This window comes from Argentina anserina, chromosome 6, assembly GCF_933775445.1.
Source record: "Argentina anserina chromosome 6, drPotAnse1.1, whole genome shotgun sequence".
Classification (NCBI taxonomy): Eukaryota; Viridiplantae; Streptophyta; class Magnoliopsida; order Rosales; family Rosaceae; genus Argentina; species Argentina anserina.
In genome coordinates this window covers 36,591,531-36,606,849 of record NC_065877.1, presented here as the reverse complement: position 1 = coordinate 36,606,849, position 15,319 = coordinate 36,591,531, and the positions used below count along the sequence as shown (strand labels likewise).

The 15,319-nt window shown below is 38.0% G+C and overlaps 4 protein-coding genes across 5 annotated transcripts; 3 read left to right on the top strand and 1 right to left on the bottom strand.

Moving 5' to 3' along the window:
• The first annotated feature begins 50 nt into the window (after window positions 1-50).
• LOC126797467 (F-box protein At5g07610-like) lies at window positions 51-1,366 on the top strand. Its single transcript, XM_050524092.1, has one exon. It carries the CDS (start codon window positions 51-53, stop codon window positions 1,284-1,286), a length of 1,236 nt encoding a protein of 411 aa, XP_050380049.1. The 3' UTR covers window positions 1,287-1,366.
• A 4,014-nt stretch (window positions 1,367-5,380) lies between these two features.
• On the top strand, window positions 5,381-6,744 carry LOC126797465 (F-box protein At5g07610-like). Its single transcript, XM_050524090.1, has one exon. The coding sequence runs from the start codon at window positions 5,381-5,383 to the stop codon at window positions 6,614-6,616; it is 1,236 nt and encodes a 411-aa protein (XP_050380047.1). The 3' UTR covers window positions 6,617-6,744.
• A 333-nt stretch (window positions 6,745-7,077) lies between these two features.
• LOC126799436 (thymidylate kinase) lies at window positions 7,078-10,551 on the bottom strand. Of its 2 annotated transcripts, XM_050526640.1 has the most exons (8): window positions 10,429-10,551; window positions 10,184-10,302; window positions 9,928-9,977; window positions 9,304-9,663; window positions 8,436-8,547; window positions 8,292-8,351; window positions 7,737-7,841; window positions 7,079-7,426 (listed from the first exon to the last, which is right to left on the bottom strand). In XM_050526640.1, exons 3-8 carry the CDS (start codon window positions 9,963-9,965, stop codon window positions 7,310-7,312), a joined length of 792 nt encoding a protein of 263 aa, XP_050382597.1. In that variant the 5' UTR covers window positions 9,966-9,977; window positions 10,184-10,302; window positions 10,429-10,551; the 3' UTR covers window positions 7,079-7,309. The 2 variants fall into 2 exon arrangements, with proteins under 2 accessions (XP_050382598.1, XP_050382597.1); XM_050526641.1 differs by lacking the exon at window positions 9,928-9,977 and having other exon boundaries at window positions 7,078-7,426.
• A 933-nt stretch (window positions 10,552-11,484) lies between these two features.
• LOC126799174 (receptor-like protein EIX2) lies at window positions 11,485-14,811 on the top strand. The gene is made up of 2 exons (XM_050526308.1): window positions 11,485-11,793; window positions 12,367-14,811. The coding sequence occupies exons 1-2, from the start codon at window positions 11,595-11,597 to the stop codon at window positions 14,454-14,456; spliced, it is 2,289 nt and encodes a 762-aa protein (XP_050382265.1). The 5' UTR covers window positions 11,485-11,594; the 3' UTR covers window positions 14,457-14,811.
• Window positions 14,812-15,319: the final 508 nt, after the last annotated feature.

Here is a 15,319-nt window from a genome sequence, read left to right as displayed (position 1 = left end):
AGTATATATATGGCTCAAACATACTGCTCTATAGTTTATAGAGATCAAATATGGTGCAGCAGAGACTCAACTTAAAACTTCGCAGCAGCACCTTAGCAGAAACCGTAACCAACATAGAAGAACTCCTTATCGAAATCCTTTTACGCGTGCCAGCTATACCTTTGCTCCGCTTCAAATGTGTCTCCAAGCGTTGGCTCTCTCTTATCTCCGACCTCAAATTTTGTCACCGCCACACCCTTCAAAACCCCCACTCCGCCATCTCTGCTGTCTTTTCCCACAATTCCAAGAACTTCTCTATTATCCCTTTTCCTCATGCTAATTATTCCAGTGGTATTTACCATGCAAACCATAGCCACAATTCCGCTAGCTGGAATCCTCTGGATGTCATTGCAAACCAATATGGCTGCATTGAGATCAGGGACTCATGCAATGGACTCTTCTTGTGTTCTCCCGTTCGTGCACCATCTAGTTGTAGATCCCCATATTTTATTCTCAATCCCACAACTAGTCAGTTCTTGACCCTTACAGTTCCACCATGCCCTGCAATTGCTGCTGGTGAGCTAGGAGAAGCTGCCTACATCATTGGCCTCTTTTTGGCTTTTGACCCTTCCAGATCACCTCATTACAAAGTTATCTGTCTTAACACCATTAAAGATGTATCATATTGTAACCATTACCAATTACAAATTTATTCGTCTGAGACTCGAAGTTGGAGGCTTCTCAATTCTACATTCCGCATGAATATCCGTGTTGACTACCAAAAGGCGGTCTACTGGAATGGCGCAATTCACTGGGTAGGCACCTTCCGTGAGATGTCATACTATCACATCGATGAAGAGCATGTTAAGTTTGTTAGGGGTGTTCCTCACTGTCACGAGATGAAATGGTTTCAAAGAGAGTCCAGATATTTCAAAGAGTCAACCAGCCGTCGTCATTTGCATCTAATTGATATTTTTGGACCCATGGCCGGGTTGTCATTTACTAAATTTGAAGTGTTGGAAATGCGAAGAGACTACTCTGGTTGGTATGTCAAGTACAATGTTGATCTTGATCCCTTGTGCACTTCCTTCCGGCACATCCGTTGTGGAATGTTTGTGGTTCTCTTTCTTGACCGAGATGAAAATGAAGAGGAGGACAGTTCATCTCTGTTGCTGCATAGTCCTGGACAAGTCTTCTCGTTTTACTTAAAGAGTAAGACCTTCGAATCTTTTAATTTAGGTACTTGTCAGGGATTCCTCGTTAAGAATCACAATTATGTCTTTAAGGAGACTCTAGCTTGTGTCTAAAAGTTCAGCTACCTGTTATCCTTTGGATTTTGTTCAAAACAAATATAATTATAATATCACCTAGCTGTCGACTGTGACACCATCCTCTTGCAGCTGTCTGTCTGTTTGTTTTTTCTGGTTGTAAGATCTTTGAACAATAAAAGTGCTATATTTCGTATTCCTTTGACACTTGGCATTATTATATAAATGTTATTCCATTGCTTTCTTTATTTTGTAGAAATCATTTTTTCCACCAAAAAAAGATTAATCATGTTTAAAACTAAGTTAGAAATTAATGGTTTCTGATGTTTAAAGTTCGAACAAGTTACATTCAAGAATTGACTTTTGCCAACAAGTATTGTATTCGGTTAATAGAAACTAGACTGTCGTAGTTTTTTTGTATAAATATTAGACGCATTAAGACTTGAAGCACTTAGAGCATCCTCAATGAGAATGTTAAATTTGTTTGTCAAATGAATTTGATATGTGACATGACAAATTTAACTTTTACAAATTTGACTAATTTCATCTCTAATGAAAATGTTAAATTTAAAACTTAAACAAGCATTAAACAAGTATTAAAATTAGATACAATTGGGAGAACAATAGAGAAAAGAGAAGAGATAGAAAGAGAAAGAACAATAACAAAATAATTGACATTTCCTTTGAGATATGTTAATTTTGACATGGTTTGAGGGTATGTCAAATTCCCATAAATTTGCATATTGGGTTAGAAGATTTTCTCTGTGTCAAATAATAGTTGTTGAACCTAATTAGCAAATTTAGCATAAACCATTAGATATGCTCTTATATCAGAAGCGCACCTCCCCAAAATTAGAAAAGTGAGGACGGACGCGTGTCAGCAATCTAGTCATTTAACATTTATGCGGGACCTACTTAAATCACTAAATATCATCTTCTTCGATCCTCATCCAATTATTCAACACTATCTGCTATGTTTCTCCACTCCTCACCGCAAATCCAAAAAGAGAATCTGACCCACTTTGTTAGAAATTATAAATCTTGAATCACACACAAGCAACCCAAGAACGCATGTAAATCAAAACACGAACATGACCCACTTTGTTATGACTAATGGTAACTTTGAGCCTGCAAGGGTCATAGGGGATGATACTGTGAAGATTGAGATTTATTAAAATTACAAAAAATGAGAAAGTTGAAAGTTTTAGGTTCATTATGTCCAAGAAAGAAGATTATTGGATTCTGAGAATGTTGGAGGGGAAGAGCAAATGTAAATTGAAGTAGAGTTTGAAGCTGGGATGGTGGCGCAAGTGATATGGTCTGTTGGCACTAATGTTATGAACTCCCATATTTTTTCCTAATCGATTTGGCAGTTTGAGTGCATTATTGATTTACATAACTGAGTTTCTGGTTCCGTTTTGATTTGAGATCTCAAGAGTGAATCAATGATTTCATATCAAGTAGGGGTCAATACTATGTACTAGCGTTGAGAATCAATTAAGCAAGGGGAACAATTTTGAATGGATAATCTCTCTAGTTTTCAATCAAGTCCAAGCTCTCTAATTTGAATGGGTTTCTACAAAGGAGAGGTTTGAAAGATCTCAAAATCTTTCGTTTTAAATTGAGATAGAAATGAGAGGTTTCTGGGTTGGGGAGAAGACAGAAAGAAGAAGGAGATGGGGTGGGACCGCGCAAAAATAAGCTTGATTGAATGGTCGGCACGTGCCCGTCCGCATAATTAAGGTTTTGCGGACCTCCGCCTGTGATCGTTCCTAAATAAAATACTAGTCACTCTTTTTAATTTTGAGTGTTTCGACAATTTACTTTTTAGATTTTAATTTCGACTAATTACACCTCAAAGGCTCAAACTATTAATATTCCATTCCGTCGTCCTCCATCCAAATAGTCTGTTAGCTGTCTGATGTGGGAAAAGTGAAATGAGACGTGGCACCATTTGTTAGAAGTCTGAAAGTTAAATGTCAGTTTGCCCCTACTCTCATCTCATCTCATCTCATCTCATCTCCCTAACTAAGTAACCCCACCACCGCAGACCCCAAACCCAATATTTATCTTTCATTATGAACAGACAAAACCCTTGAATCTAGTTTTTGATTGTGAATCTACTTAAGCATGTTACAGTACTGGTACAAAAATTAACGGCGACGAAGACGGGCGTGGCTACGGCGATGTTTGGATAGTGACGACGCTGCTTGACTGGAAGTTTACTTAAGTTTTTTGGGGAATGGATCGGACCGCCAGCGATGGAGTTCAAGAGGGTATCTTGATTTCTTTTTCATATGTTTTCGATAGTGTTGGGCTGGGATTCCACTGTTATTAAAAGGAAAAAGGACTTCTAAGCTTCTTGGTTGATAGTTCGATGTAACTGCGTGACTTTCTGGATGTTTAACCCTGAGGGATGTAGCTAACTATGGCAGCCTGGATGCTAGCCAAGAACGGAGGATAGGGGAATACCTTTCCTTGCCTGCAAGCTTTATTAGATTGTAGCTTTCTTCTATTTACAGCTCTAAAATGGATAGCTAGATAGGTTCTGAAAGAACCTTCCTTCCGCCTTAGATAGGAATAGGGTGAGTTCTTCTTTGAGAAGTCCTAAGGGCCTATGAAAGCTTAAGACGCGAGTTAGAAGTCATAGCCTCGCCTTTATAGAAGGGGGTAGCTTTGGGTGTGGATGAAAAATGAGAGACAAGAATCAGATTCTGACCAACTCTAGAACTCCAAAGAACCAAACACAAGGCCCGCTTTTTCTATCTTTTAAGTACGGTTACCTATTTCCACATCCTGATTGGGTTAATAACATCTCTGAAAATTGATGACAAATTAAAATACTTAAACAAATTTTTTTCTCAAATTAATTAGATTGAAACTTAATAACTCTTCCTTACAATTTCATATTTGATATATAGAGTAACAAGAATATTATAAACTTGAGAATCTTTGATGAAATTTAAGAAGAAGAATACTTTCGTGTACGAGAAATACATACTAATAATTGAATTATATATATATATATATTTTTATTAGTACTAATATATTAAAAAATTTGGGGTGAATATTGTTGTATGAGATCTAGCCTAGACAAGTCTTGGGCTGGATCCGCCACCGAGGTCTGCTATGGCGTGTTCTGGAGAGTGCGAAGTGGGGGTGAGATTGAGATGAGAGGGCATAATTGACATGATTTTCAACATTTGAACAGGTGGTGCAATCAAGTACGTTTTGAATACCAGGCATTCATGCACGTACTATTTCAACTCCGATATGTATGCAATCAAGTACGTTCTTCTTTTACTCATGCAGTATTCAACATCTTGATTATATATTCATATGTGTCTCTAAGATGTAATTAATTAAGTAGCAGATTTATGATGAAATTATCTTTTTATACTAGCCTGTTTAAGGAAAAAACTTGCGTACAAACTATTATGTACGCGTGCGTCTAAACTCTCATTTATTTGCACATTTTGGAAATATAAATACACGATTTTAACCGTTCAAAAATTTAGTTTATTACTAAAGATCATTTATGTAAAAGATCAACATAAACAAAAATCGTCTTCATAGTCGATTGCATCAAACAAATGAATGGTTTTGGTGAAAGTTAATAATCTCATGATCAACCGTCAATTTGTTTGATGCAATCCACTATGAAGACGATTTTTGTTTATGTTGATCTTTTACATAAATGATCTTTAGTAATAAACTAAATTTTTGAACGGTTAAAATCATGTATTTATATTTCCAAAATGTGTAAATAAACGAGAGTTTGAACGCACGTGTACATACTAGTTTGTACGCAAATTTTTCCCCCTGTTTAATTGGTCCGTGATTGTTCCATATATAATATAGCATGCGTCATCGTCAGTCCACCCAATTCAATAACCTTAGCCGATCATTTTTTTACCAATCGAGTAAATTTTTAAATAGAGCAGACTCGATCGATGACCAGTTAGTCAGTGACAATAATAAAGTGGCAAACTACACAAGTTCTAAAGTGAAACGAAAACTAAATCCCATTCAGGATTGGATTGAGGAAAGTTTTACCAGGATTTGTTTACAAGAGTCTATATAAGTATATATATGGCTCAAACCTGCTGCTCTATAGTTTATAGAGATCAAATATGGTGCAGCAGAGACTCAACTTAAAACTTCGCAGCTGCACCTTAGCAGAAACCGTAACCAACATAGAAGAACTCCTTATCGAAATCCTTTTACGCGTGCCAGCTATACCTTTGCTCCGCTTCAAATGTGTCTCCAAGCGTTGGCTCTCTCTTATCTCCGACCCCAAATTTTGTCACCGCCACACCCTTCAAAACCCCCACTCCTCCATCTCCGCTGTCTTTTCCCACAATTCCACGAACTTCTCTATTATCCCTTTTCCTCGTTCTAATTATTCCAGTGGTATTTACCATGCAAACCATAGCCACAATTCCGCTAGCTGGAATCCTCTTGATGTCATTGCAAACCAATATGGCTGCATTGAGATTAGGGACTCATGCAATGGCCTCTTCTTGTGCTCTCCCGTTGGTGCACCATCTAGTTGTAGATCCCCATATTTTATTCTCAATCCCACAAGTAGTCAGTTCTTGACTCTCACAGTTCCTCCATGCCCTGCAATTGGTGCTGGTGAGCTAGGAGAAGCAGCCTACATCATTGGCCTCTTTTTGGCTTTTGACCCTTCCCGATCACCTCATTACAAAGTTATCTGCCTTAACACCATTAAAGATGTACCAGATTGTTACCATTTCCAATTACAAATTTATTCGTCTGAGACTCGAAGTTGGAGGCTTCTCAATTCTACTTTCCGCATCAATTTCCGTCTTGACTACCAACGGGCGGTCTACTGGAATGGCGCAATTCACTGGGTAGGCACCTTTTGTGAGATGTCATACTATCACATCGATGAAGAGCATGTTAAGTTTGTTAGGGGTGTTCCTCACTGTTACGAGATGAAATGGTTTCAAACAGAGTCCAGATATTTCAAAGAGTCGACCAGCGGTTGTCATTTGCATCTAATCGATATTTTTGGACCCATGGCCTGGTTGTCATTTACTAAATTTCAAGTGTTGGAAATGCCAAGAGACTACTCTGGTTGGTATGTCAAGTACAATGTTGATCTTGATCCCTTGTGCACTTCCTTCCCGCACATCCGTTGTGGAATGTTTGTGGTTCTCTATCTTGACCGAGATGAAAATGAAGAAGAGGACAGTTCATCTCTGTTGCTGCATAGTCCTGGACAAGTCATCTCGTGTAATTTAAAGAGTAAGACCTTCGAATCTTTTAATTTAGCTACTTGTCAGGGATTGCTCGTTAAGGATGACAATTATCTCTTTAAGGAGACTCTAGCTTGTGTCTAAAAGTTCACCTACCTGTTATCCTTTTGATTTTGTTCAAAACAAATATAATTATGATATCGATCACCTAGCTGTCGACCGTGACACCATCCTCTTGCTGCTGTGTTTGTTTGTATTTTCTGGTTGTAAGATCTTTGAACAATAGAAGTGCTATACTTCGTATTCATTATGTAACCTTCGCAATTCTGCAATACACACGTTTTACTCGTTATAGTGCTTCATTTCAGGATTTTACAATCTGCACTTCATGAATACTCCAGCTCATTTGCTCATGTTATTTTGTTGCTCTAACACACCAATCAGTTGATCTGATATTCATATAACAATATGAGATTAGGATCAATCAACTAAAAATCTGACTCACCATCATTCACTACTATAAAGCTGCGATTACATCTTGCAATTCCATAAATGGATTACAAGTACAAATGTACAATACAAACACATTATACAGCACTGTCAAATTATAAAAATGAATGATCTAATTCATAATGCAGAGATTAATGGGGTGCTAATTTTTATGATTCTAAAACTGGACGCACTTGGAATACAATCATGTCACCCACCTGACTGAAAAATCCACCGAGTCCTCACGCATTGCTGCGTGAACAAAAGTAGCAAATTAGCAATCACGCATTAACTGTATCATCTCATTATGAAGACCACCATCATGCCACCCATTACGAAGAAAGAAAATCAGCAAGACCAGAGACATGAGAGGGATTTTCCTTCTTGGCATGTCTTTACACAACCCAATACTATCTCTTGCAACTGTTTCTCAACATCCTCCATGGTTGAACACGCATCTATGATCTGCATTGGGCCAAATGAATTTCATCAGCATCCAAGGAGTTCAATCCAACCAGTATAACTGTACAGCAAAAATGAAATTACAAACCAAAATAATTATCACTGTTGAAGGCAAGTTTGTTTCTGGCCCAAATCTTAAACAGCTAGTACAATGACCATCAACATGACTGATATCAAGTCAATGTAAGTTTTAATTGCCCCTCATGAGGAACCAGATCACGGTCTCATTACTGGTCCAGGTGACCCCCACTAGATAACATCACAACCAAAAGCAGATATCCAAACTCTATATCAAAGTAAAGCAATAAACTACCTTCCAATTGGAACTGCAGAGTTCCTTATATCTTTGGTCAACTTTCTTCTGAAATTCAAGCTGCTCATATCTCTCAACTCCATAGCCCCCTCTTTCTGCAGCTTTCTGATAAAAAAGAATGTTATAGATCAGTTCAGAACAATGGGGAACTACTACATACATCCAGGAACCTTATCTTGGGAGGCATAGCAGTTTTTAATAGATCATCAATTATCACGAATGACCCTTGACATCAATATATATAGTGATGTCAAAGATAGCAACCTCAACAGATCAACAATTCACATGAAAAGTATATATTCTATATTTTGAGAAAGCTTTTGTTAAAGCAAATTTGATGCATGTAAATAAACTTCTCATATATTAAGATGTTTGCGTCTCAGGAAGACACGTCAGGTTGGGTAACATACGATCAGGATACTTTTCTCAACTTTTGACCTTAAATTTAATTATAGAATCAGATGACACTCTAAAATAGAATTGAAAAACTTCTGGTTTGGTATTCCCATGTTTCTTCCCTACTGGTTACAATGAAACATCACACTGATTACTGACCTCAGGTGGTATGTCAAGATACAGGACAACATCCGGGGCCAACAGTCCAATCTCAGGGGACTGCAAAAGAAAACTCATTTTGACTTATTAGATTCTTAAATAGACTTAGCTACAAGAAACTACAAAAATCCAGCAAATCACCACCTTACACCATTCAATATCCAGTCCTTTGGCAGATGAGAAAGCCACCCCAGAGTAAGAATACCTGTCAACGACGAGGGTGGTCCCACTTTTCAATTTACTTTCCATCAATGATCTGCAAAGAAATTATAGACTATTTAGTATAACAGTTAATGGCCACCACTTTCTCATGCAAGAAAGAACTTCAGAAAATTTTGAAATGCACACTCTTATACTACTCAAGCTATATGAAACACATCATAAACCTATGATTTTGCTCATAATCTAATTTCCAGATCCCATAGGAAGCAAAATCAAGTAGATATGTGATACTTGGCTTTAAATCTGTACATTCCCTCTTCCTTCTCACCTCGGAAGTTCTCCTTCCACTAGAATGAATAGTAGGAATATGGATTTCATCTTTTTAGATTTAATGGACCCAGGAAGTTCAAGACTCAGAACACATCAGATTAGCATCCTTATAAGTTTGCAGTACATGAGCAACATGAGCTGAAAAAATAGTGCACTCAGACACCTATAAAACCCAAGAATCCTCTAAAACCGTACAGGTACAGGAAATTCACTTGGGCCAACTAGACAACTGCACTGATAGACTTGGGGCAAAAACTGGTAGCATATGCACTTCTTCTCATCCTCATTGAAATACCTTACCAATCACCATGTTATGTAGTTACTGACAACAGCAAAAATCCTAAGCATTGATATTAAAGCTCAATAATTAGGCCACTACATTGTTATTCATCAATTTCTTGACATTTTCTCAACAGAGATATCAATTATAAAAAGAAACAACATTCACAAATAGACCAACTTCCCTATCATATATATAAAACATATAAGGCAAAGTGTAGCATGATACCAAGTTACCAACCTTTTCTCCCACCGGTTAGCACTAAAGAGAAGATGGATGGTACGATCATCCAGTTGCGATTTGTTTGAAAGATAAGAAGATATCATTTGCCCAACGCTTGTAGTCCTGTCAGGATACCTCCATAATTCAGCTGAATACCCTAAACTCTCCAAATGCTTAACTAGTCTAGTAGACTGTGTAGTCTTCCCGCAACGATCCAAGCCTTCAAAAACAACCAACGCACCTCTTGATTCCTCTTTGCCACCCTTTATGCTATAGTCATGACTATTATCTGCCATTTGAATCCGCCTCACAAAACCCTTTTGCGGACAATTAAAATGAAAACGTGATGATCTTTGCAGCGGTTTCACTCCAAAATTCCTGAAGAAACAAGATCAATTTATCATAAAGGATCTTAACAAACCCATATACTCTGATGAATGCCCAAAGTTTAATAATTTCAAAGTTGTCAAATGGGTTCTTTCTTATCTAAACAAAAACTACAAAGCACACTAATCTCACGTCTCAATCTCTCATTCTTCTCCTTACTTTCTCAATAAACCCAAACTGATACGAACAAATGCTTAAGCTAAAAGAAGTAAACAAGCTTGTACAAAAAGCAGACAAAGAATTAAGGACTCTTACAAAGCCTTGCAAACTGTGTGATAACAAGCATGGCTCATGTCCTTCACAACCTGTAATCCGAGAACCAAACCAATACAAATTCATAAACCCACAACGCATTTGATGACCCTGAACTATTAAAGTGGTAAAGTTCATAGCTTTTCTAGAGAAAAATGTAATCTTTCATGCAACGATTTGGTCCTTTACTTTCAGGAAACTAAGGAGTTTCTGTGTGTGTGATCAAATTGTCGAAGTAAATTCGAAGACAGAAAGTTACCTCTAAATGAGTTGGAACTTGGAAGTTGGGTTCGACTTGTCTGATGATCTCACCGGCCGGTGAGGAAGAAGCCGCCGCGAGCAAGTAGCTGTGAGAGGTTTTTGAGCATATGAATTAACCTGTCAATTTTTATCGAACAGTTATATATATATATATATATATCGACCTTTACAGCTTTACTGATTCGTAAAATAAAATAAAATAAAGTGAAATACCGTATTTTTATCCAAGTGACAGAAGATTACCTCGTCTCAAAGTTTCACCCTATTTATTTACATCAGATCAAATATTTTTGCTGTCTTCATTGCCACCAATTTCTGCCACAACTTTCAGTAGTCTCAGATGGTGACCACTCCCACCACCACTACCTTCTCCACCGTCTCCGGTTCTTGGTATGACCTTGTTGAAGATTATGCTATATTCCTTAGGTTTTTTGGTGTGATATTTTGCTGTATATGTTTTTTAATGATCATAGTTAGGTTGATGTGTTTCTCAGTGCGATCTCACCAAAATTCCAAGGACTTGTGGACTTGTAGATTTATAGTAGTGCTTTGTTTAGGTCATAAATGATCGAATCTAGCTACTTGACTTATTGCCAATGAACAGAAGTTAAAAAAACCTTGGAATTATAGGCCAGGTTTCGACCTTTATGGCATAATGTCAGTATCAATGACTTGGCATAATCTGAATTCTCATTTTTAGAATCATAGATTATTCATAGCATTCATTTATTGGATTCTTTTATTTTTATTTTTTTATTGATAGTGATTGGAGACTTGAAGTCTCTTATTGTTTTGATATTATTATTGGTCAGTACGTTGTGGCCTTGTGGGTGCTTGGAAGTCCTGTAACTACTGTGATAGCCTTGGAAGTCTTTCCAATCTTATTGCCAATGAACAGAAGTTAAAAAAAACCTTGGAATTATAGACCAGGTTTCGACCTTTTATGGCATAATGTCAGTATCAATGACTTGGCATAATCTGAATTCTCATTTCCAGAATCATAGATTATTCATAGCATCCATTTATTGGATTCTTTTATTTTTATTTTATATTGATAGTGATTGGAGACTTGAAGTCTCTTATTGCTTTGATATTATTATTGGTCAGTACGTTGTGGCCTTGTGGGTGCTTGGAAGTCCTGTAGCTACTGTGAAAGCCTTGGAAGTCTTTCCAATCTCTCAAGTCGTCAGTGGGAAAGAGAGAATGTACGATGCAACTGGTAGTCATGTATAAAACAAGAGTGTGTTTTGTTTAAAATCATCTCCTATCCTACATATTAAATTGCATTTGAAACAATGGTTCACATTAGTGCTTCCATTGAATTTTTTTTACTTGTACTACTCTCAGGAGCTTTTAACTTTCAAACAGTTCAACATGGCTTCTGCAATGCAGATGTCTGCGTGGGTTGCATGAGTGTGGAGAGGAGAGCCCTTCTTAAGCTCAAGCAAAACCTCACAGATCCTATGGATCGTCTTTCGTCTTGGATGGGAGAAGATTGCTGCAAATGGAGAGGTGTAGGCTGCAGCAACAAAACTGGTCGTGTGATCAGCCTCAATCTTCGCAATCCATTTTCAGATGGTTTGGATGGAGCACTGCATGCTTTAGGTGGTGAGATCAACCCTTCCTTGCTTGTTTTGCAAGATTTGATTTATTTGGATTTCAGCATGAATAATTTTGAAAGTCTCCAACTTCCTAGTTTCATTGGATCAGTACAGAAATTAAAATACCTTAATCTATCCGGTGCATCTTTTGGTGGAGTCATTCCCCCCAATCTTGGAAACCTGTCAAGGTTGGTTTATCTTGATCTAAATAACAATTATCTTGAGAGTGATCTCAGATGGCTTCCCAATCTTCATTTGCTAAAGTACCTTAACTTGGGAGAAGCAGACCTTACCAAGGCTGCACCATTTTGGCTTCCCACTGTCAATATGCTCCCTTCACTTCTTGAATTGCATTTGCCTCTTTGTGGACTTTCCATCCTTCCTCGTACTCTTTCTCACATCAATTTCACATCACTTTCGGTTCTTGGCCTATCTATGAATGGTTTCAACTCTACACATCCTCCCTGGTTGTTCAATCTGACTGAACTAGTCAATCTTGATCTAAGTAGCAACAATCTGAAGGGAGATCTTCCAGAAACAGTAGGGAGTTTGACTCATCTGAAGAACCTTGATTTGTCAGCGAATTCGGACATTGGAGGTCAGTTGCCAAGAAGCTTGGGGATGCTTTGCAATTTGCAGTCTCTTAAACTTTCAATCAACAAAGTTTCTGGTGAGATAACTGATTTTGTTAACAGTTTGTCTAGATGCTCAAACAGCAGCTTAGAGAGATTGGATTTAGGTTATAACAATTTCACAGGAAACTTGCCTACTTCATTAGGACATCTTAAGAACTTAAGATACCTCAAGTTGTGGTACAACTTCTTTCAGAGTTCAATCCCAGAATCTATTGGAAACTTGACATCTTTGGAGGAGTTTTACCTTGCAAACAATCAGATGGGTGGAGCCATCCCAGAAAGTTTTGGGAAGCTTTCATCTCTGGTTGCACTAGAATTCTCTGGTAACATATGGGAAGGTGTCATAACAGAAGCACATTTTAACAAACTGCTAAGTTTAAAAGAGGTGTCAATGAGAGTAGATCAATCGAACATGCCCTTAGTCTTCAACATAAGTTCTGACTGGATACCTCCCTTTAAGTTGAAATATTTGAGCATCAGCTCATGCCAACTGGGTCCGAAATTTCCTACATGGCTCAGAAATCAGACTGGGTTGTCTGTACTGGGACTTACAGGTGCTGGAATTTCGGACACCATACCGGATTGGTTTTTCCGGTCGGATTTGCTATTAGATGATCTAGATTTATCTAATAATCAACTAAGTGGCAGAGTGCCTAGCTCATTAAGATTCACCAAGAGGGGCATTCTTAATTTGAGTGGAAACCTCTTTGAGGGGCCCTTCCCACTCTGGTCATCAAACATTTCTGGTCTGTATCTTAATGATAATGCATTTTCTGGGCCAATTCCTCACGACATTGGTGAAGTGATGCCTTTGCTAGAAGATGTACACATTTATATGAACTCTCTCACAGGTAGCATTCCACTGTCCATTGGTAACCTAAGCCATTTAACAACCCTGGTTATCTCAGATAACCACTTTTCTGGTGTAGTTCCTGATGTTTGGAACAGCTTGTCCGAAGTGTACATTGTAGATATGTCAAACAACAGTCTATCAGGAGCAGTGCCAAGATCCATCGGTTCCCTTAGTACACTCAGATTCTTGATTCTCTCCAACAACAAATTTTCAGGCAAACTGCCTTCACTGGAAAACTGCACAGGCTTAAAGAGTCTTGATCTTGGGGACAATGAGTTTTCTGGACATGTCCCGGCGTGGATAGGAGAAAGTATTCTCTCCTTGTGGATTTTACGCATGAGTTCCAACTCTTTCACTGGTAACATTCCTTCACGGCTATGTCGCCTCTCCAATCTTCACATACTGGACCTCTCAAACAATGATCTTGTCGGTCATATTCCTCCTTGTGTGGGTAATTTGAGTGGACTGAAAATATCTGAAGCCACAGATTCAGATACAGAGTTCCTTTACCAGGGAGAATTAGAGGTAGTCTCAAAAGGAAGAGTGCTTGAATACGACACCATCCTTTACCTTGTTAACAGCCTAGACCTATCAAACAATAAGTTATCAAGAGAGATGCCAGTGGAGCTTACAAGCCTTATAATGCTTGGAACCTTGAATTTGTCCATGAATCAACTCACAGGGATGATCCCAGAGAAGATTGGAGACTTGAAATCGATAGAAACCCTCGATCTTTCATTGAACAAACTTTGGGGTTCCATTCCACAAAGCATGGTTTCATTGACATTCATGACTCATCTGAACCTGTCACACAACAACTTGTCCGGGAAAATCCCAACAAGCAATCAGTTCAACAGCCTCATTGATCCATCAATCTATCAAGGTAATGCCGGTCTTTGTGGTGATCCGTTACCAACTGCTTGCCGAGACAATGAAGAAACACCTCATGTTCCAAGTGAAGATGGCGAAGATGGTGACGATAAATCTGAAAAGGTATGGCTCATCATCATCACAGCAGTAGGTTTCATTTTGGGGTTCTGGGTGGTTTTTGGGAGTATGGTCATCAACAAGACTTGGAGATATGCCTATTTTCGCTTCCTTGACAGGATGAATTATGCTATCCTTGATTTTGCATCGGCCACAAAGAAATGTTTGTGCAGAAGATCAGCTGATCAGGCATGATTGAACTTTCCTAGTCTTCACATTTCTATGGTTAATCATCACTGTGGTGAAAGGTTTCATTACAGAGTTCTGGGGAGTTTTTGGGAGTTCGATGATCAAGATTCAAGAAGTCTTGCAGAAATGCATATTTTCAGTTCCTTGACAAAATAAAGTACTCATCCATGGGCAGGCATCTGTGGAAGGGTGCATTTGAAGTTTAAAGCACTTGTATTTTTGTTTGGTTTTGTGATTCAGCAAATTAATACAGCCATATATGCTATATGTGCATGATCCTTTCGTTATATGTAAAGCTTGTTAATTTTGCGCAAGACTTTGTACGATGCAGTATAAAAAGATCAATGACAGTATCTGTGCTACGTTCTTGCATACATCAGTTGAATTCTAATTAATCCCAAGGTGGAAAAAAATCAGAGGTTTTTCTTGTAATGGTTTGTAACATACCATAAACAGTTAGTCTTATAGCAGCTTTTCAACCTGTATTCTCCATTAAGTAACCATGATGTAATTCAGTCACCATTTAACCTTGAGCCTTGACTTGTTCGGCAAACACTTTTGTTACTCTTGGTTGACTAGTAATAATCAATCTTGTTAAAGTAAATCACAAGTCTAGCTAATGAATTCAACAACTGGCTAGCATGCGTGGAGATTTTTCTATCTTAATTTGGAAGAAGGGAGCCATTGTTTCCTGGGAACACTGAAGTTGAACTCCATGGCCAGATTTCTTGTTTCACTGTTGATGCCACCTTCTGGTGAAACTGACTTATAGCTATTACTTATTACAAATATCTCATATATATCTCATTGCTTGTTTAAACTTCAGCCAAGTTCTGTGCATTTTACTCCAGATAGTGATGATATCATGA